The sequence below is a fragment of the Podarcis liolepis genome, assembly GCF_965112155.1.
Source record: "Podarcis liolepis genome assembly, chromosome: 7".
NCBI lineage: Eukaryota > Metazoa > Chordata > Lepidosauria > Squamata > Lacertidae > Podarcis > Podarcis liolepis.
This window is the reverse complement of record NC_139561.1, coordinates 34,938,954-34,959,682: the sequence shown is the minus strand read 5'-3', so window position 1 is coordinate 34,959,682 and position 20,729 is coordinate 34,938,954. Positions and strand designations below refer to the sequence as shown.

The following is a 20,729-nucleotide window of genomic DNA, read 5'->3' as shown; positions in this document are numbered from 1 at the left end:
TTTGATAGCCCTCTCCCCCATGAATTTGTCTAATCCTCTTTTTCTTTTTTTCCCTTTTAATTAATTTTTCTTTTTTAAATACACATATATTACAAATATACAAGCATACAAACATACATTTCATGCAATCCTTAAAAGTGTTCAAACATACCTACACTCAATCCCACAAATAATTCCTTTTCCCATCATGTCTAATCCTCTTTTAAAGCCACCCAGCTTGCCGGTCTTCACTGCCTCCTCTGAGTGCTAGTTCCATAATTTAACTATGCTGTACATGAAGAAGTGCTTTAACACAAATACATCTTCGGAATTTGTCTTATAGGTTTGCGTTTGGTACATACAAGTTTGCTTTTCCTACAATTTACAGTTGAACATTTTACACAGCTCCAGAAACGTTAATAATTTATACCCTGGTGTTAAGGGGGCATGTAGTGCCATACCAAATGGAGAAGAAAAGCATTTTCAGTCATTTTAATCTGCAAAATTTCAACCAGGAATACATCAAAAGGATTTTTTAAAAAATCAACACACAGCATGTCCCCTTTTGTCACACCTGAATGGGAACATTTATAGGATATGTAATGAAGAAATTGAAATAACCTTGTAAATTGTATAATGGTGTGTTTTGATATTTGGCTGAGACACAAAGGGAAATAATGGAGATGCAGTGTAATGATAGTTGTGACTCATACTGGAAGTAAATATGTAAATATTCATGAAAGGTGTTGAGAATAAAATTGCTGTGGTAATGAAAAGCTTCATTAGAACATTGAGTTGTGGGGGTGGGGAAGTGTGATTCATGCATTTTGAAGACTTTGCACAGTAAGGAAGCAAAGCTTACAGTACAGAATAAGTGACTTGGCTGATGAAATCATTCTATGTGTGTGTTAAGTTTTCCCTTTTCAAAAAACTTTGTCAACACATACACATAGGGAGATACTACATATACCAACAAACCCAAGAAATGTTGACAAAATAGCCTTGAGATTTATGTGTTTCCCAGAGACTTGACAGAATTTTTATAAGCTCTAGTAAAATCCACTTTAAGAGGGAACTAAGTGTTACATTGGGGGTGGGGAGAGTCATGCATTGCGGGGGGTTGGGGCTAGATGACCCTCAGGGTCCCTTCCAACTCTAAAAGTCTATGATTCTATGAACAGTGAGGCCATGCTGCCCAAAACAGTATCTCTGTGTCTAGGTCAAGTTGTGAATCAACATAATGACCTCATTAAGATCTCTACCCCAGGAGCAATCCATCCTTCGAGTGGGGAAAGGGGAAAGTCATTGTGTGATGACATAATATTGTGTGGTGAGTTTCACATTACAGGGCATAAGTTGGGGTGAGGAATCTGTGGCCCTCCATATATTACTAATCCCAAGTCCCATCTGCCCCAGCTACTAATGGTCAGGGTTGATGTGTAGTTCAGCAATATCTAGAAAGCGACATGTTAGCCAACCCTGGCATAGGTCTACAGACAAGGTGGGTACCATTTCTGGCAGCGACGCAGAATTCAGGAATGTCTAGTTCTGCCCAAAGGATCTCTTTCCCAGCACCCTCTAGTGCCTTTTGCTTCGGAATCTAAAAGTAAAAGTGGGAGTCTACTTAAACTGTCGCTCCATTCCTTTGATTTGGGGGCAAAAGGGTGACTTTACTGCAAACTGAGCTCTTTTTTCTCTTCCATGTAAAAAATGTTAAGTGTGTGTAGATTGTCATGTCTGACAGCCGTATGGCAGGCCCCGTGCCAGAAATGTGGTGAAAAGAGAGCAATCATCAGCAGAACAGCAAAAGCCTCAATATTAAATGAATCAGGATAGTCTCTAGGTGGCTTGCGGTCAAGTTTAAAATACAATGCATTTGTCAAAAGAAAGAAGCATGGGAGGCAGGGAGGCAAATACAAGATCATGGGCTGCTCCAATCAGATTCTTCCCCTGCTCCCCAACCAACAGACACCTCTTGGAAATAAGAGGGCAATGGAAACATTTAATTTTTGTTGTTATAATGTTAACTTCCCTGTGATCTCCAGATGAAGGGTGGTAAGCAAGCAAGTAAGTAAATGATGTACCCAATTGTCTATAGCAACAGAGTGATTTCTTTGGTTATGTTAAACTGTGGTTCTTAACAAGCCAGCAAAAGCCATTACGAAAGCCATTACGAAAGCAAAAAAACACCCCCTGGTTTGGCAGGCTTCTTCTCCCCACAGATACAGGTTTTGAAGGGACCCAGGATGTCATCCAGATTGACCACCCAAACTCATAACAAAACAAATAAATAAATATACTGCTTTACAGAATAAGATAATCGAGTGAGGAGGATGGAGGCTAGTCCCCGCTTCAAGTTGCTTACAATTTAATGTTGATTATGAATAAGGCTCCCTGGAGTTCTAGGTTTTTTGAAGAAAAATGGAAGGTTACGCACTCCCACTTTGCACTGCCCAAGGGGGATAGATAGAGGAATTAAATGGCGGTTTCCCTTCTGAGTAAAAATTATTAACTGACTAGTAGCACAATCCTAATTATGTCTATTCACAACTTTTGAATTCAGTGGCTCTTACTCCCAGATATGTAGTGTTAGGTTTGCAGGAGTTTGTATATTATGTTTTTATATATGCTGTAAGCTGCCGAGAGCAGTTGGAGAAACCCAGCCAGATCGGCAGGATATAAATAATAAAATTTATTATTATTATTATTATTATTATTATTATTATTATTATTATTATTAAGCCCAGCTCACAGTCAGCTTTGCAAGAATAAAGGCAGGAAAACAAAACTGCACCCACCCCATGTTTCTCTCCTTCCTTTGCAGCAACCAGCAAGCTTTCCTGCTGGAGAATGTTGAGTGCAATGAGGCAAGCTGCGCGGGTGCACGGCGTATGTTTAAGGTCTACTGGGAGCTCTCGGATCTGAATCAGATCAAAGACGCTGTGGTGGCAACCTTCTTTGACATTTATGAAGACGTGAGTTGAGCGCTCTTCCTTGTTTTCCTGCCTGCTTAATTGCCATCTGCCCGTTCTTATTTGAGCTTTCGTTCCAAACTGGCATCTTGGAATATTTTGACTGGGCAAATCCACGGCACATAATGAAAACAAACGAGTTGTTTGAAGAGAAGTCATTTAAAGCTGAAGAGAGAGCCGCTGAGATTATATGAACAGTCACCCTTCATTTCAGCTCTTTTGAATAGATCTTTGTTAGTAATGGGCTTCCCTTTTTACATTTGATTTTTATTTATTTTTAAAGGAAGGGAGTGGGACTTGCCTAAGGCACCAGTGTATACCATCACTTGTATCTGCTAAAATCTGTTTAGATGAAGTTCTCAGGCTTATTTTTATGCATTGCTTTATTTTGTTTATTTAAAACATTTTATAAACTTACTCTTTAAAGAAAACCCGGTAAGCAATACCATCAAAACAAAAATACAGAGTGAAAACAGTAAAAGAGTAGTATGAAGGCATGTGAAAGCATATGCAAACCAATATTGGGGAAGGACCAAAGCTAAGCAGATGAGCATCTGCTTTGCATGCAGAAGGTCCCAGGTTTGAGCTTCAGAATCTCCAGGCAGGGCGAGACTACCTGTCCTGAAACTATGGAGAGCCACTACCACTGAGTGTTGTTCCCACCCTAGCAACTCCCTCTCCAGAAACATCTGGGAATGTCCTCTGCCCAAATCCTGGAAAGCCTTTGCCAGTAAGTGTAAACCAAGCTGAACTAGATAGAGGAATGGTCTGACTAAGTGGAACGCGGTTTCCTGTGTTCCTAAAAACAGGAATTCGGGGAGTTAATATAAATAAAAACAGGTGGTTGCTCGCTAAAAGCCTCTTCGTGTCCAGTTTTTACTTACAGGCCAAAGTGGCATTCAAAATATACTTCCAGAACTGCATATGTGTGTATGCAGCAAATACAAGGGGTTTGCTTTTTCACAATCCTTGCGTCTTTCCTCCCAGCTAGTAGTCCGTTCTTCTATTGGTGAAAATCTCAGGCTCAAAGAAGACAAGTTGCCCAGAGCATATGATGAATGCCAGAACAAACAACATGGGAAAGGAAGAGGCATTGTTGCCTTCATGCCTTGTGTGTTACCTTCCTAACTGCCTATGATTGGCTACTGTTGGAAACCAGCTAATTATCTGCTTCATGGATGGGGAACCTATGGCCCTTCAGACATCATTGGAATGCAACCCACATTAAGCCTGCCCATTGGTCTTGCTGGTTAAGGCTGATGGAAATTGGGGTCAAACAACATCCAGCGGTTTCACATTTCTGAACTAGATGGTCTTTTGGTCTTGATCCAGCAGGGCTGCTCTTGCATTCTTACTTCCTAGACCAAGTCCATCTTTCTAGTCCAGAAACCATGCTGCCTTTAAATATTGCAAACCAATATTCCCAAGTTGTTAAGGAAGGGGTGTTTACTGCACTATTAAGCTGGACACACCACAGCTGATCTGCTCAAACCCTAGCAACTTGACCCTCCCGTGCAATTTGGGGACATTTGTATACTAAGCTAAGCTAATATAAATCATAAGGTTCCAGCTTAGTTTCTCCCCTACTGACTGCCAAATATTCACAATAATTTATTTCTGCACAGTACATGAACAGACACTGCATCTGGCTCCCTGCATTCAGTGCCAAATTTCTCCTGGCCTCAGCTTTATTTCTCACTTTTAAACTTTTGTCCACCTCTGTACATCCATTCACTCCAAATCGCAATGGCACTCTGAGTCCCTTCTTTTAGATACAATTTCTTATTCCCTTCCACCCCCAGGCCACATGTTTCTTTGAAAACTCCAAGGGTGAAAAGTACATCTCCACATTTTTCCTGCATATTTCTGCCAAATAAGTCATTCAAAACGTTTTCATGTTCCGTAATATCTGGAGGTGAGGCTTGACACTTTTGAAACATTGTTAAATGCAGGCCTGATATCTGCTTAGCACAGCAGTGTTTCCTGTTGTGGAGAAGTCATAAAACTGACATGTTTCCCGTTAAACATAATGAAGGATGGAATGCCATTGCCTGGAATGCATCAAGTTGTGCTTAAAGCAGGTGCTTGCAGCCTAGATCTGTGCAAAACTGAGCAGAAAAGGAACACACACAGAGGAAACTTATCATTTGGCCATGTGTCTCCTATATTTCCCTTGAGCTTTTAGAATGAGGATGGACATACAGTGGTGCCCCGCAAGACGAATGCCTTGCAAGATGGAAAACCCGCTAGACGAAAGGGTTTTCCGTTTTGGAGGTGCTTCGCAAAACGAATTTCCTATGGGCTTGCTTCGCAAGACAAAAATGTCTTGCGAGTTCCTGCAGGGGTTTTTTCCTTCCCCCCCTTTTTCCCAAGCCGCTAAGCTGCTTATCAGCTGATCCACTAAGCCGCTTAACAGCTGATCCGCTAAGCCGCTTATCAGCTGATCCACTAAGCCCGCTAAGCCGCTAATAGCGCTAATCCGCTAAGCCGCTAATGGGCTTGCTTCGCAAGACGAAAAAACCGCAAGACGAAGAGACTCGCAGAACGGATTCTTTTCGTCTTGCGAGGCACCACTGTATCAACCCTATGGTGCCCATAACACCAGTATGACATATTTCATTGTATATTACCCGAGACTTGAGTTGTTTAATGGAAGTTCCAACATCTCCTTTAAACCGGCCTGAAATTGGCATTTATAGCTTTAGCCAAGTCCTTGGATTTGGAAGACATGAATCCCATAGAACTTAAATGTGCTGTTGTTTTTCACTCGTGCTATCCTGTGTCCTTTGGATAGGGTGCCATTGACAGAGGTGAAAGGGACGCAGTTTTTATTTCATTTTTCTCCCTGACCAAAAGCAGGAGTATGTGGACCCTTTTGCCTTCCCTGGCCTAAGCCCAACATTTTGGTGAATTTAAAGAGATCAACATTTTGGTAAAACTATAAAAGAATTGTTTTCCTTTCCATTTCACTAAATGGAAATATTCAGTTTTTAACATAAGTTTCCTTTATTACATGCAATGCTCATAATTCAAAACTGGTGTGGCTCTAGCTACTATATTGGTGATGGCCACTCATTTTCAAAATACAGCCCAGGAGCCAGAAAGTTGCACCGCTGCATAAAGCAACTTCCTTGCAGGTTGTGAGGCTCAGTCTTAAAGTGGGCACAGGTATGGAGAAAACGTGTGTGACTGCGGCCAGGGCAATGTACTCAAAACCAAAAGGGAAATTCAATGTTAAAATGAAAAATATCTCTTTCCCCCAACGTCTGAAAACAATTTTCTTTTCTTTACAAGTGAAATTGTTGCTAAGCTTTTATTGCAGCCTGATTTACCATTTTCAGTGGGTGTTTTGATAGATAGATTAAACTCTTCGCAACTGTGATCTGACCCACAGCTCTGATTCTGGAAGCTCTGTTTCAAGCGAAAACTAATTTTGTGATCTCATGGTTTTTGCCAGCAGTTATTGTGTTTTTTTGCTTCATTGTATTGACTGCATTTTAGTGATGTTCAGGTTTCTGCTCTTTTTTAAAAAAGAATACTGATATTTTGTTGTTTCTTTAGGGAATCTTGGATATTATTGTCCTCAGCAAGGATAGCACAAAGACAGAGCTTGCCATCCACACATTAAAAAATAACTTTGAAGCTGACGCCTATTTTGTTAAAGTCATTGGTAAGTGGATTGCTACGAAAACATCAAAATGCTGTTAGAGGGGAAATTTGATTCTGTTTCTCATTGCCCACCAAGAACAATAGAAAAATGATTGCATTATAGTAATAGTGTAAGAAGGGGAATGCTATGTGTGGGAGAACTGGGTTAAAGAAAACCTAATTGATAACATATGATTCAAATTATTTGCTTATTTTAGTGCTCCCACTCATATGTTAGCAAGTTTTGTATATTTAGATCACTGTAGTGTATTACTCCAGTACAGAACTTGCTCATGCTTCTGCTGTTATGTGTTTCCTTTTATACAGTATTTAAAATTTATTTGATTTAATTCTTTTTGAAAGTTTGTATACCACCAACTAATGTAAAGTATCAAGGTGATATACTTTGCATGCAATAAAACACCACATCATCCTGCATTTCAGCACTGGTTAAAGGGTGATCCTTATTCATTGTGATTAAGGGGAGAAGGGGGGGATTGAGGTTAGTGATGCCATCAGCCAGTCTTTCCGAACGTGCAGCTGTCCAGATATTTTTGAACTACAGCTCCCATCATCCCCAGCCAACAAAGCCTGGGGTTGATGGGAGTTGTAGTCCAAAGCATCTGGAAGACACCAGGTCAGGGAAGCCTGCTACACCCTCCCGATCTCCTAAGCATGATTAAGAAGGCTCCTTCATTATGCTTGCTCTTGCCCCTTAAATGTTATTGGACTTGATTTGTACTTGAACAGGAAGGAACCTCCGCAAGCCTTGGATTTTCGGTCTCCCCTTGCCTCTTCCTGCCCTTCTGGGAGGAGGACAGTGAAGGCTGATGTTCATTGGAACTGTTAAGGTGGAAGGCAAGGAGGCTGATAGTGGGTGGAGCCAGAGCCCAGGACAGGCAGAGTCCATATTAGGCGGAGCCAACAAGTTCTTGTTCTACCTGCATCCTGCTCCCTGTTGAGTTCTATAAAAGACAACACTTAGGCTAAGGAAGAGGAGGAGGAAGCTGGCAGCCAACTTCCCTCACCAGACTTGTAAGAAGGGAGGCAGGCAGGTGAGGACTAGCTAAGCACAGAGTGTGCTTGGTGGACGAGCCTCTTGGAGGAGGACTTCAACAAACTTTAGTTTCCCTTTCCACAAAATCATGGCTTCTTGCCACATATAAACCAAAGATGGTGGTTTCAAATAAACCAGTTAAATGACCAAGCTTTGTAATCCACGGTTTGTTTAAAAACCCACAATTTGTTTAAAAACTGGCTGTGGCTTTGCATTGTGCTGTGAACCTGTCCCTTTGTTTCTTTTATCAGTCTTCACGGCTTATTTGAGATCTCTGTAACCTATACTTCTGAGTAATAATTCTTAAGTTATTGTATTTTAGTGTTTTGTTGGAAGCCGCCCAGAGTGGCTGGGGAAACCCAGCCAGATGGGCGGGATATAAATATATTATTATTATTATTATTATTATTATTATTATTATTATTATTATTATTATGTGACTCAAGGATTTGGTTTTAAACCCTGAAGCTACTGGTTCACAGTCAGCCTTGCACAAGAGGGAGGGAGAGGAAACAAAATGCCTATATTAATGAAGACCACTCTGTTTTCAAAATTTGGGATTAGAAGTGTTCACAGCAGCATAAACAGGCTCTCTTGCAAGTGTTCAGGCTGTATGTAAAAATGAGGCCATTTAGCCTTCATTACATTTGTGTGTGTGTGTGTGTGTGCGCACACACACACACACACTCTCATCTCATTTCATTCTGCATTTTAAAAGGTATTGAGCTATGCCAAAAGTTTAGAGGGTCTTTTTTTTTTTACTGAGCACCAGAAACTTTTTAATCAGAAAGGGAAAATATGCAAGGTAAACGAAAGTAAAATACTGCTTTCAGCAGCTTTTGTCCAAAGCCCAGGAGTTGGGTTGCTTTTAATCTGGGCTACGGAGAATTAATTTCAATACAATCTACCGCTTGCTGCTTCAGAGTACGTAGGCAGCAGTGATTCCAGTACACAGCTGGTTCAATAAAATAAGAGGCACACTCTGGATCACCAGGCACTCTGATGAGGACTATTGATCCTCAGCCTCTGGAGAACATAATTCATGGTGCGTTTAGGCTACTTAAAGGTTAAACTGAAATAAAGTTAACATTTTTAAGCAAATGATAAGCCCAAAGCATTAGGAACATTGTATTAAACAAAAAACATTGGGATATTTCAGACGTTTACCCTTCAGTTTTTTGCAGATGAAATCAGGGATGCATTTTGAGTGTATACCACCACCTGAGGCAAAGAAGATGGGTCGGTTCATATGGGGGAAAGGGTTCCCTATATATTACTCACACACATTTCTCTTAGATCCAGCTTGTCAAGTAGCTTCAATTGCCCAGGGTGCCATTTGCCAAGTACAGCTGGGTTGCCAGCCTCAACCCCTTCTAGACAAAAGGACCCAGGCCACAGTTACCTATGCATTGGTAGCCTCCCAGTTAGATGACTGCAGTGTGTTTTACATGGAGCTGCCTTTGAAGACTGTTCAGAAATTGCACGCTAGTGTAGAATACAACTGCTGAAATTTGAATGGGAACAGCTCGTTCCGCTGATACCTTGGTGGTCTTTTAAGAGTTTTAGTGGCTTCCTCTCTACTTCCAAACCCAACAAATGTTTTAATGCTTTTAAGTCCTAAACAGATTGGAACTGGGGTACCTACAGGAGTGCATGCTATCCACCTGCCCATGCTCTCCGGTCAGGGTAGCCAATGTGGTGTCCTGGCTGGGACAATGTGGCTGGGACTGATGGAAGCTGGAATCCAACAAGGTCTGCAAAGCACTATGTTGACTACTGTGTTGATTCCTGTCTTTGTGTACCTTCACTATCAGAAGTGAGGCGAGTGACAATCTGAGGGCTTTTTCAGCAGCTGCACCCCAATTATAGAATGTGATCTCCCATTAGACCTGCCTGGCACCAACATTGCTTTTTTAGGTGCTAGGTAAAAACTACCTTAGAGACGTGGGTGGCGCTGTGGGTTAAACCACAGAGCCTAGGACTTGCCGATCAGAAGGTCGGTGATTCGAATGCCCGCGACGGGGTGAGCTCCCATTGCTCGGTCCCTGCTCCTGCCAACCTAGCAGTTTGAAAGCATGTCAAAGTGCAAGTAGATAAATAGGTACTGCTCCGGCGGGAAGGTAAACGGTGTTTCCGTGCGCTGCTCTGGTTCGCCAGAAGTGGCTTAGTCATGCTGGCTACATGACCTGGAAGCTGTACGCCGGCTGCCTCGGCCAATAAAGCGAGATGAGCGCCGCAACCCCAGAGTCGGCCACGACTGGACCTAATGGTCAGGGGTCCCTTTACCTTTTAAATACTACCTTATTCACCTAGGCCTGGGATGTCCAACCAGTAGCTCGCGATCTACCAGTAGATCCCCAGCTGATCCTGGTAGATCACGGGATCCTTATCGTGTACAAAAAGTTGGGGGGAAGCTTAAAAACTCTGTGCAATCCTCCCCCCCAAAAAGCTCAACTCCTCTGGGCACTTCCCTCCTATAAAAAACTCAACAACTCTGGGCAATCCACCACTCACACATACACACACACACACACACACACACACACACACACTCCTCCTCCCTCCAATGATAATGGGTAGATCACTGCCAGTTTTTTATACTGGGAGTAGATCGCAGTCTCTTGGGAGTTGGACATGCCTGACCTAGGCATTTGAATTTATTAGCATTTCACTCCCTTCTTTTCTTTGCTAGCTTATTTTTATTGCATTGTTTTGTATACTGCGTTTTGTTTTGGTTTTTTGTAAAAAAAAAAAAACACACCAGAATTAAATTGTGTGACAAGTGATACACAAATGGGTTAAATAACAAAATAGCTAAATCAGTCCTGGGCTCTTCATTTATATGCTGCTGCATGGCTTACATGGAGCCCCCAGAAGTCTCCCATCCAGGCTAAGCACCTGCTCAACTTTATCAGTGCATACAATGGTGAGAGCTCCTTGCCTCATTCACAAGAGCCCATTTTGCCATCACTTTAGCTTACATCACTTAACAGGGAAAGCAAAAGAATTCACATGGTTCTATGTATGCAAGATCGCTTAATTCTGCAGAGTATGTAATGAAATTGTTCAGCTAAATACAGCTTTCTCTTCTTCTGGGTACCTGCTGAGCAAAAAAAAATGTGACCTAAATATCCTATTTAAGATGCTGTGCAAAGTTGGAAATTATAAAAAGTCCAGAATAATGGTATATGCACTTGCTGGTTTCCATTTCTATTTTCCATTGTTTCCCTCTGAAGCGCCATTCATGTTTTTTTGTGGGTATTTTTGCAACTAAAATTGCAAACCCACCAATTACTTTTAAAAGAGCAGTTTTGTAGAGGGCAAACTTTTTTTCCCCAGAAATGCCCAGCTTTGGCACTAAGTTATTATGGAATTGGCTGCTTAATCACAGCGTGCTACATGGTTGAACTAGCTTTAAATCTTGGCAGAAGGATGAAGTGCTTTCAGGAGCAGATGTTCTTGGAGGTATTGAGGGGCAGGGAAGGAAGGGAAAAGTGAAAGAGATGTGAGTTGGTAGCCTGCTGACAACAAGCCCTTTCTTCATTTTCCATGATCAGTAAGCTGTTTTCTCAGGCATTCATTACCTCTCTGCTCCTCCCCGCCCCCAAACTGATAGAATTTTTTAACATCTGTGTTTAGGAGTGATAAAATGGCACTCTTCTATTGCAGATGAGACCTAAGGTTGTGTCTATTACAAGCTTGGAAGCAAGAGACAAATACGCTTTTATAAAGCTTTATTTTTAAGTGCTTTGTGGTCTATATGATCAAGTCAGCGCCGTGCTCATCCTTTCACTGTGCTCTTCAAAAGTAAATGGACACCTTTTCATATTACAGGTGGTGAGGCTAAATCAGAGAGGCAGTCTGTAGTTGAGCCAGTATTTAACCCAGATCTTCCAAGCATTTTTCCAGCAGCATTTTCTACTCAGCCTACCGTGACCTGCTTCCTGGATGCATAGATAGGCTTCTTAAACAGAGGCTGCTTCGTTTCTCCATAAGTTTGCTCAGTTTTTTCTTTTTAGTTGGGGCTTTTCCTTCCAAATGATGAAGCACACAAACCCATTTATAAAACGTTGCTGCGTGGTACAAAAACACTGATGTGTTCCAGTGTTTTAACATAATATTGCTGTATTGTAGGTTGTGGGGCTTTGATCAGAAGAAACCTGGGTTCAAATTTTCACTTAGGCACAAAGCTCAGTGGATGACCTTGGAATAGTGACTGTGTGTCTCTGTCTCCGTCTATCTCTCAGCCTACTCTGCTTTGCAGAGTGGTTGTAAGGATAATGTAGAATATTATTTGTTCATGCTCATAGACCATTGCAAATAATACATATAAAATGGCTGTTAATGTAACATTAAACATGAGCAAATATACTTCTTATTTAAGATAAGAATGAAGTTAAAATAAATCCTTGACCTATCCAAGAATTGATGGTAGTTCTCTTAAATTAATGAATCGCCTTTTTTACAACCCACAGCCTTGCAGGATGGTTGTGAAAATAAAACAGGAGATTTCCTTGTATGTCACTCTTTGAGCTGTTTGGTGGAAGGCTGGCTAAATGATGAGAAACAATAAATGGAATATTGAATCAAGAGTTGAAAAAAAATAAGCCTGAGGAACCTCTATTTTTAGCATGCATTTTAATTTGTTTTCGTTCTTACATGAATATTGAGTCTATATTTGGCATCACGTCACCCAGACAAGAAATAGGTGTGATAGAACAGTGATTACCTAATTAATGCCTTCATTATGTGAAGCAGCATAATTTGGACAAATCAATAATGTTTTTTAAAAAAACGTTACTGTGAGATAAACAACAGTAATTAAAATTTTTAGGAGCCTTTATAAAGAAAAGGCAACTTGACTTGGATGTGCAAATTGAGCATGAAGCAGTGACAATTATAAGATTGCAGGGAGATGTGTATAGAACAAGCCTGTTAACAGCATAGATAACCATTGGACTCCTCCCCATTGTTTATCCACAGTGCTCAGCGGACTTTGTTCCAATGACTGTCCGCGAAAGATAACGGTAAGTATGCTGCTAAAGGTTGTTGTTATTGAAATGATTTGGTGTCCTTAATCTAAAAGGCAATAGACAGAGATAGGGGAGGATAGTTTTACCCCCATATCTTGCATGCTAAGTGCTATTATGATAACCCAGTACGCTTCTTCCTGGATGAGAGAAGCTTAACTTTTAATTCAGTTGTATGTAGAGTTCAAAGTCCACTATCTCCATTCCTCAGGCAGTCTGCAAGATCTTGCCCATATGGAAAAAGTGAAGGAAGGCTTCAAGACTTCTGCCAAGAGATTAGAAGCAAGGCTCCAAAATGTTAATAGAATGATGGTTAGAAGGGACCATGAGGGTCATCTAGTCCAACCCTAGCAATTTAGGAATCACAGCTAAAAAATCCCTGACCAATAAAGCCACCCAACCTCTGTAATAACTCTCAACAAATGAGAGTCCACCAACTTTCAAAGTAGTCCATTAACTGTCAGACAGCTCCTACCCTCAGAAAGCTCTTCCTCATCTTTAGTTGGAGTCTCCTTTCTTGTCATTTGAATCCATTGGTTTAGGTCCTGCCCTTTGGAGCAGCAGAAAACAAGATTGCTCCATCTTCCATATGACAGCCCTTCAGATATTTGAAGAAGGCTATCATACCGCCTCTAAGTCTTCTCTTCTCCAGGCTAAACATACCCAGCTCCCTCAACCTTTCCTCATAAGGCTTGGTTTTTGTAAAGTTATGCTTTGCTTTCTTGGTCCTTTGTTTCCTTATGCATTCTGAACTCCCCGCTCCCCTTCAGCATCCTATTTCCCCCCCTACTCACTTTGTCACACAATGACACTTAACAGGCACCCAGATTTTAAAAGCAGCCCACAGTGCAAGGTGGGCAGTGAGTGGGCTGCCTTTTCCAGCATGGGAGATGGAGAGAAAGCCCCAGTGCACATGCAGGCTCCATTGAGCACCTGTGCACATGGAAAAGTGTTTGCTAAATCACAGCGCTGGTTATCCAGCATGAAACTTTGCAAAGTTTGCTCTGCCTTTTTCATTGACCATGTTCTATCGTGTGCAATGAAGCCTCTGAATAATAAGCCTTGAGCAAAAATTTTAAAGCAGTAATTTTGAAAGGCATGTCAGCAAGGCCCAATTTGTGAGCGCTCCTTTCAGACTGACTCGCTTGACAGCTGGGTTCCCCAAGGCACGCTGTAGTTGAAACATTTGCCTCTCACTTATCTCCTTTGGACTTTGTTTGAGGATCCAAATCTTCTTGAACGGTTTGCCTTGTTCTTTATTCTCCCTTCCCAAAGGTACCGAATCTTGACACTTGGGGCGGGGGGAATGAGCAATGTTCTCTTTCCCATATGCTTTGTCCTTCTGACTTGTATCCACGTTTGTATTAATCTCCCTAGGAGGCATATGTGAAGTTCATAATGATTTTGACTTCAGAATAATTTATTTATAGTACCAAGCAACGCTGCCTTAAGTGAATACGATAAATGCACCAGAATCCCCATGCCTACAAAGTTCTTGGGTTGGGGGAGGTGGGACGGCAAGCCCTAGAAATGCTCACCCTGTAAACAGATCATTTGGAGCATTAAAGCTGTATTGATATTCAATAAATTGGTGTGTACTGCCTGGCCATATGCAGACTGCAAAGTTCCACCTGGGGAACTAAAATATCAGACCCACAGACAGATAGCATCTGATACTGCATATTGTTAAACACCGAAGACAGATTTGGCATCTTAATATAGGCAACTTCTTGCCCACAGGTTTACAGTTTAAAGAAAATACATTTCAGTGGTACCTCAGGTTACATGCGCTTCAGGTTACATATGCTTCAGGTTACAGACTCCGCTAACCCAGAAATAGTACCTCGGGTTAAGAACTTTGCTTCAGGATGAGAACAGAATTCGTGCTCTGGCGGCACGGCAGCAGCAGGAGGCCCCATTAGTGCTTCAGGTTAAGAACAGTTTCAGGTTAAGAACGGACCTCCGGAATGAATTAAGTACCTAACCAGAGGTACCACTGTATCTATATAAAGAAAGGAGGTAGGAAAGGGAAGAGGTAAATGAAGCAAATCATGGGAAGGAAGGCCTGAGCCAAGAGAAGTATTTAAGGATGGTTGTGGATGGAGCAAAGCAGATGTTATCAGGCAGTGCTGAGGTGGGAAAACTGTGGCCCTCCAGATGCTACTAGATTCCAGGCCCCATTATTCCCACCTTGCATAGCCAATGATCAGGGATGATGGCAGCCCAGCAGCAATTGAAGGGGCCACAGGTTCCCTACACCTGAGTTAGAGAGTATTTCACTGGCAAGGGGTAGCTATGAAAAATATGTCCCGGTAGATGACAGTGATTGAAATTCTGGACTCAGAAATAAGATAGGTGGTGACCAGGTAGAAAGACTGAGAAGACCAAAAAGGTGAAAGAAGATAAAATAGACAGAAAGGAGAAATGGACACATTTAAAAGATATGTAGGAGAAGCTTGAGCAGAACATGATTGAGCAAGTCACAACAAGGTGAAATTGTGTAACCAAAGTGATGCTCAGGAGACGAATGGAGTGGCAGACTCGAATAAGGCAAAAGCGGACTCCATGGTACCCCTTCCAGTGCTAAAAGAGAGAGGCCCACTAATAAAAAGCCTGGGAAATGGTTGCACAACCATTGTGTTTTTCAACTTGCATAAGCCCTTTTCCTGGCATCTGCTCTTCTTATCAACTGTCAGCCTGCAGTCACTCATCTTTTAGACTTGCATTAGCTGATGAGAATAAGTATCTTCCCTGGAAACATTTGCTGTTTTCTGCATCATTGGCTAAAAAGAACTCCGAACATTCCTTTTCCCACACCAGATTGGACTTGCAACTTTAAATGCTGTTATGCTCGTTCAAATCGACGTCAGAACACAATGACTAGGTTAGTGCTGGGTTGCTTTGGAACTGCTGTCTTCTCTTTGCAATCACAGTACATTCAGAAGAGCACGTACAGGAGCAAATTGACAGCCGTATTGTTAGTTTGGTAGGGAAGGGTAGGCACCCCTCGTGGTTATTTGCCACATGAAAACAAAATTGTATTCTAGTCTCAGAATATCAACAATAAATCATTGTAGAGTTCCCAATATTGCGCACATCAAAATGAGTCTGCAGTCATTTCATGGTGGGGTGTTGTTTGTTTCCTTTGCTGATTTTTAAGCTTTGAAAAGAAAAGGGGAAATAATCCAAGTCATTATCTTTCATTCCAGCCCTTCGGTGTGAATCAGCCTGGACCTTACATTATGTATACCACAGTGGATGCCAATGGATACTTGAAAAACGGTTCAGGTAAGACTTCTTTCTGTTGACTGCTTTCAGTGTGAGTTTCCCAATGTGGGGCACACCAGCATTGGTTCTGGGGGTGGTGTCTTCAGAGAAAGGGAACTAGTTGAAGAAAGGGGCAGTTGCCTGGATTCACCAAGCCCTCCATGTAAACACAAGAGCATGGCAGGCAATGATAATCCCATAAACCAGTGGTTTTCGACCAGTGTGCCATAGCACCCTGGGGTGCCTTGAATGAGAGTCAGGGGTGCCAAGGGCAACACTGGCCTCTGTCCCTCTCCTTCCTTTCCGCCTCTGATGCCCTCTCGCATGTCTACCTCCCAAAGGCTTGTGTGACTATTTACCTCACGTTCATCTTTGGCCAGAGGGGAGAGGGAGGAGGCTGAGGGAACACTCCACAAGGGAGGGTGCTCAAAAATGGGTGAGGGGCTGCTGGCTCTGCAAGCAAGGGAATATGGACAGGATATCCTGTCTATGCAAATTTGATGCATTCTTGAGAGAGCTGGCATTCTTAAAATAGTGGTTCAGATACTAGACAGCAGAAGCAAAGGAACAAAATAACGAAATAATCTTGGTTTAAGACCCATTATGGATCAAGACTAAGATACTTGAACTTAGATTCCATTGAAATAAGTGGGGCACGCAAGTCAGAACTTAAGTGTGTCTCACTAATTTCAGTGGGCTCAAGTTCAGTTAACTTAGTTACCCACAATTTGTACCTCTCTTAAGTTTTGTCCCATCAGCATCGTATTCAGCAAACATATTTTAAGAACCTGAATTGTTAAACAAGAAAACAGTGACAAAAAATGGATTTATAACAAATAGGCATCTTTCAGTTTTTCTGTTGTGGGTGCTGTGCTTTTGTTGTTGCCAGTGTAAGGAACAAATAGTAGCCAAATTTCTATAGAAAAAAAGAGAGTAAAAAATAAAATGTCATACTTGCTGTTATCCTGCCCTTCCCCACAGACACACACACTTGTAGCTAGCTAGACTGTTGGATGTGAGCTAATCACTCTAGAGTGTTGGTGTGGAAACACATTGAAGTGTCTCCCAGAGTTGTGAGTTTTTGTTTGGAGAGCCGCCATGGCTAGAAAAATGGTCCTGGGTGTAGAAGAAAACAGCTTTGACTGCCTAGCAGAGTTATTGTGATGGTTGTTGTCAAGGGAGATCATTGAATGATGGAAGAGATAGAAATGTAACAATCTAACATCAATAGCTTTGGGCATGTTTTTAGCAAATTACTTCGAAAGATGTTACCCCGGGGTTAACGCTATCAATTTCTAAATCATTTTCAATTTTTATCTACATTTGTTATCCTAGGGAGTATGTTGTTGTTTAAAGGCCCTGTCCTGTCTTTTACACAGCTCTGCCTGCTTGTTTCAGACTTGAGTCCCCTTGATAGTTAATTTGCTGATAGGAGCCCACTTCTTTACTAAGAGTCAAAGGTAATGATGACCCATGAATATACATGACTGTGCTATAATTGTATTCTCCAAGAGTTGTGACTTTAGGCAAATGGGTCACCTTTTCTCATCAGAAAAGTTATGTGCCCTTTTTTTAGGAATGGGAGAATGGATGATGTTTTTCTCTATATTAAAAAAAAAGCTAGGTTGTTAACCTCCTTATTAGGGCAAGGATGTACACAGTTAATGCAGCTTTGAATGAATGTATCATGACCTTTATTTACTCTTAATTGCACTCATTGGGTCTGTTTATGCAGTCATGACTTCTTTTTCTGTTTACTTTTTCACTCTGCTGGTCATGAATGATAATGGGGTCGGTGCAATCTCAGGCTTGCAATCCTTAATATTTCAAGGGAGCTGATGCCTTGTAAACGCACACAGGGTTGTGGAACAGCTGGCTGCAGGTACCCATATAATTAAGCAGATTATAATAAGCATCTCATATACAGACAGGGTGGTCATATTTTAACTATTCAGAACTGGCAGCAGACCGGATCTCTGCATGAAAACTGTCAGTCTGGGTGGTTTTATAACCATGTTGGCTTTTAATAAATGAAAACATTTTTAGCACACAGATGGTAAGGAAAACCTGTCCCTCTGATAGGAGGACAGAGGGAGAGGTAGAAAACCAGCCTGGAGGTTGTACCAGCAGAGAATTCAGCTCCCTGGGAGCCAAGCTTGTCTAAACTTCCATCAGACTGACATACATAGACTAAGTAGGGCAGGCCACAATGATCAATAACAGGGATCTTTTGAGGACCCAGCCTTTTTACATGGATCCAATTTGGATGTTCATTAGTTCCAGTTATTTCAAAAGCCTGTGCAGCTTGTGACATGCCATCAGACATGTGACTTGTGGATTTTGCCCAGGGGTCATCCAGAATCTCTCTCACTCCAATTTCCTACAGGATTTCAGTATGAAATCACAAGTACGATCCGTTTGTGCTTCTGAAATACCAACAGCTAATGACCATTCACAGCTGCTGCCTTCTGGGGTCAGTGCCGTCTGAAATGGCACCGTCACATCTAGAAGGGAAGGCTTGTGGCTGGCTGCTAAAGGGCTCAAGCCTCGTGATAAGAGATACGATGACTCCAGCACAGCTTAGATGGCAAAGAAGCATGGTTTATTCAAATGGATCAAACCCCAGACAGCGAGTGTTAGTATGGGTGAGGTGATGAATCATACATCATTTCTTTCCATAGTGAAAACGGTAAAATGTTGCCATCTTGGTAGTTTAAAAATCCATACATCTTATAAATATATCCCCTGCTTCCTCAGTGTTAGCAGAAACCCAGGTTCTAATCTATATTCTGTCTGCTTTGAAAGTAGTTGACACTTAATTCGTCAGAGCAGAATATGAATGTTTAACTAATGATTGCAGCAGAGGTGAGGAACCTTTTAAGCCTAGCGAGACAGATCCTTCACTCCCCCACTCGCAGGAGGTCACTTTGGTCACCTGTCAGTCTCATGTCATCAATGTGGCCCACTTTTTCCTTTGTGATGTGGCTTGTGCACTGCAAAGGAAATTCCCAGCCAGTCCACACAGGACTTGAAGTCACCACTGATGAATACTGACTTCCTTCTCCACTTTCCCAAACTCCACTTGGGACCAATCCCAGCAGGGATTGCATTTAGCACCAAATTTTAGGAACAATAAACACAAGCCCCACTTGCCAAAGAGCAATCAGGATCATATTTTCAGGCTTCCAATTGTTCTCTTGCAGTCATATCTTTATCTACGATACACCTGATGTTGTATATAAGAGCTTTTCATTCTGTTTGTCACTCCCCACACTCCTCCCAGGGCTGGAGAGGGGTTAGTTTAATGTTCGATTTGCTAGTAAAACTGAATTACTGTGTCGCGAAACGATGCATGTCTAAAAAGCGTGTCACCAACATGAAAAGTTTGGAAAACACTATTGTATATGATGTCAGAGGTGGGGCTGCCTTAGAAGGAAACAGCCACGTGGGCCTAACTGCTGGGCTTAATTAGACTCACAAGTCAAAGGTTCATCACTGCTGGTTTGGAGCATGTACTGAGAATTCTAGGTATTTAAAACACTCCTTAACAGTTAACCTGTTAACAGTTAAATTTTACTAGGCTCTTTCCCAAATCACAGGTGGTTCAGAAACAACTTAATTCAAAGCTGCCGGAGCAGTTCTTAACTCTGACCTGAGGGTCAAAGGAGCCCTTCTACAAAGAAACTCTTAAAATAAGGAATTATTTGTTTTGGAGCGGGTCTAATTGCATTTAGCAAATAACACTAGCAAGGCACTATGTAGCTTCAAATCATCCAAGGCCTTTTAATACATGATACAAATATGTCAGATATATATATAATTCCAGGTACCATGTGTAATGTAGTGAATTCTCAAGAAAGAGAAGCTAGTGACCTAGATGCCAATAAAGTAATGTGGGGTGTTAGTCCAGCACTGCAGCTAGCCTGCAGTCAGTGCAAGGAAAGTCGTTATCCTTAAGCAATAATTGTTAGGAGCTGGTTTGGCAACTATATTAACTTGGAGGAGAAGAGGTCTGTGAAAGTTATTATTGAGGTCTTTTCCAGCCAGAATGCTGCTCGCTAACATGAAATGTTCATGAACGATGAACTTTCATTTGAACCAAAAATTGTAGCCGTAGATAACAAAAAATATTTCTTTGTGAAAAAGGGCTCGACAAAAAGGGTTCTGGTATAATAGTTTTCTTGTATGATGGTCTGTCATTTCAGAAAAGAAATGCTACCAACTTGCTTGCAGAATGTATGTCTGGGCATAGCATTTTTTTGTTGTATGTTTGGCAGTAAAATGATGTTTGTGTTCTATATGTTAAACATATTAAAGACTCAATCTGTGACCAACATCTTCCGTACAGCATAGCCTAGGGGAAAAAGTGAACTTTTTGCTGTAGCTGAGTTATGCCTTCTCAATATCCGTCAACCTACACTGTGCAGACGTTCATCTCAAACACATTTTTAATGCTGTTAACCTCCTTGGGCACTTCACCAAAGACACCAAGAAAGCCCATCCTCTAGGAGATGAGTTCCTATAGAGATGTGGAGCACAAGGTGCAAAAAAGTGACGTTTTTCAAATCAGGGCCTAAATAGAAAGCCTTGTGGTTTCTTACATTATAAAAGAAAAACAATTAATATTGTGTACCCTAAATTTTCCAGTGTACAGTTCATAGTATAATTAACTTTGTTTTTTAAAGATTGCAGGAGGTCAATCTTTTGCAGCCCTCTTTTACACAGTAATGTATAATTACCTTCAAAATTTTCTGTCCTTTCCATTAAAAAAATCAT

General features: G+C 41.5%; 1 protein-coding gene across 1 annotated transcript in view; it reads left to right on the top strand.

Moving 5' to 3' along the window:
- Positions 1 to 20,729, top strand: part of ITFG1 (integrin alpha FG-GAP repeat containing 1) — a 113,507-nt gene that overhangs the window by 66,509 nt on the left and 26,269 nt on the right. Inside the window, exons 11-14 of the mRNA XM_083513660.1 lie at positions 2,804 to 2,954; positions 6,513 to 6,621; positions 12,640 to 12,683; positions 15,896 to 15,974. Coding sequence (XP_083369786.1) covers positions 2,804 to 2,954; positions 6,513 to 6,621; positions 12,640 to 12,683; positions 15,896 to 15,974 — 383 coding nt within the window. The remainder of the gene's footprint in view (positions 1 to 2,803; positions 2,955 to 6,512; positions 6,622 to 12,639; positions 12,684 to 15,895; positions 15,975 to 20,729) is intronic.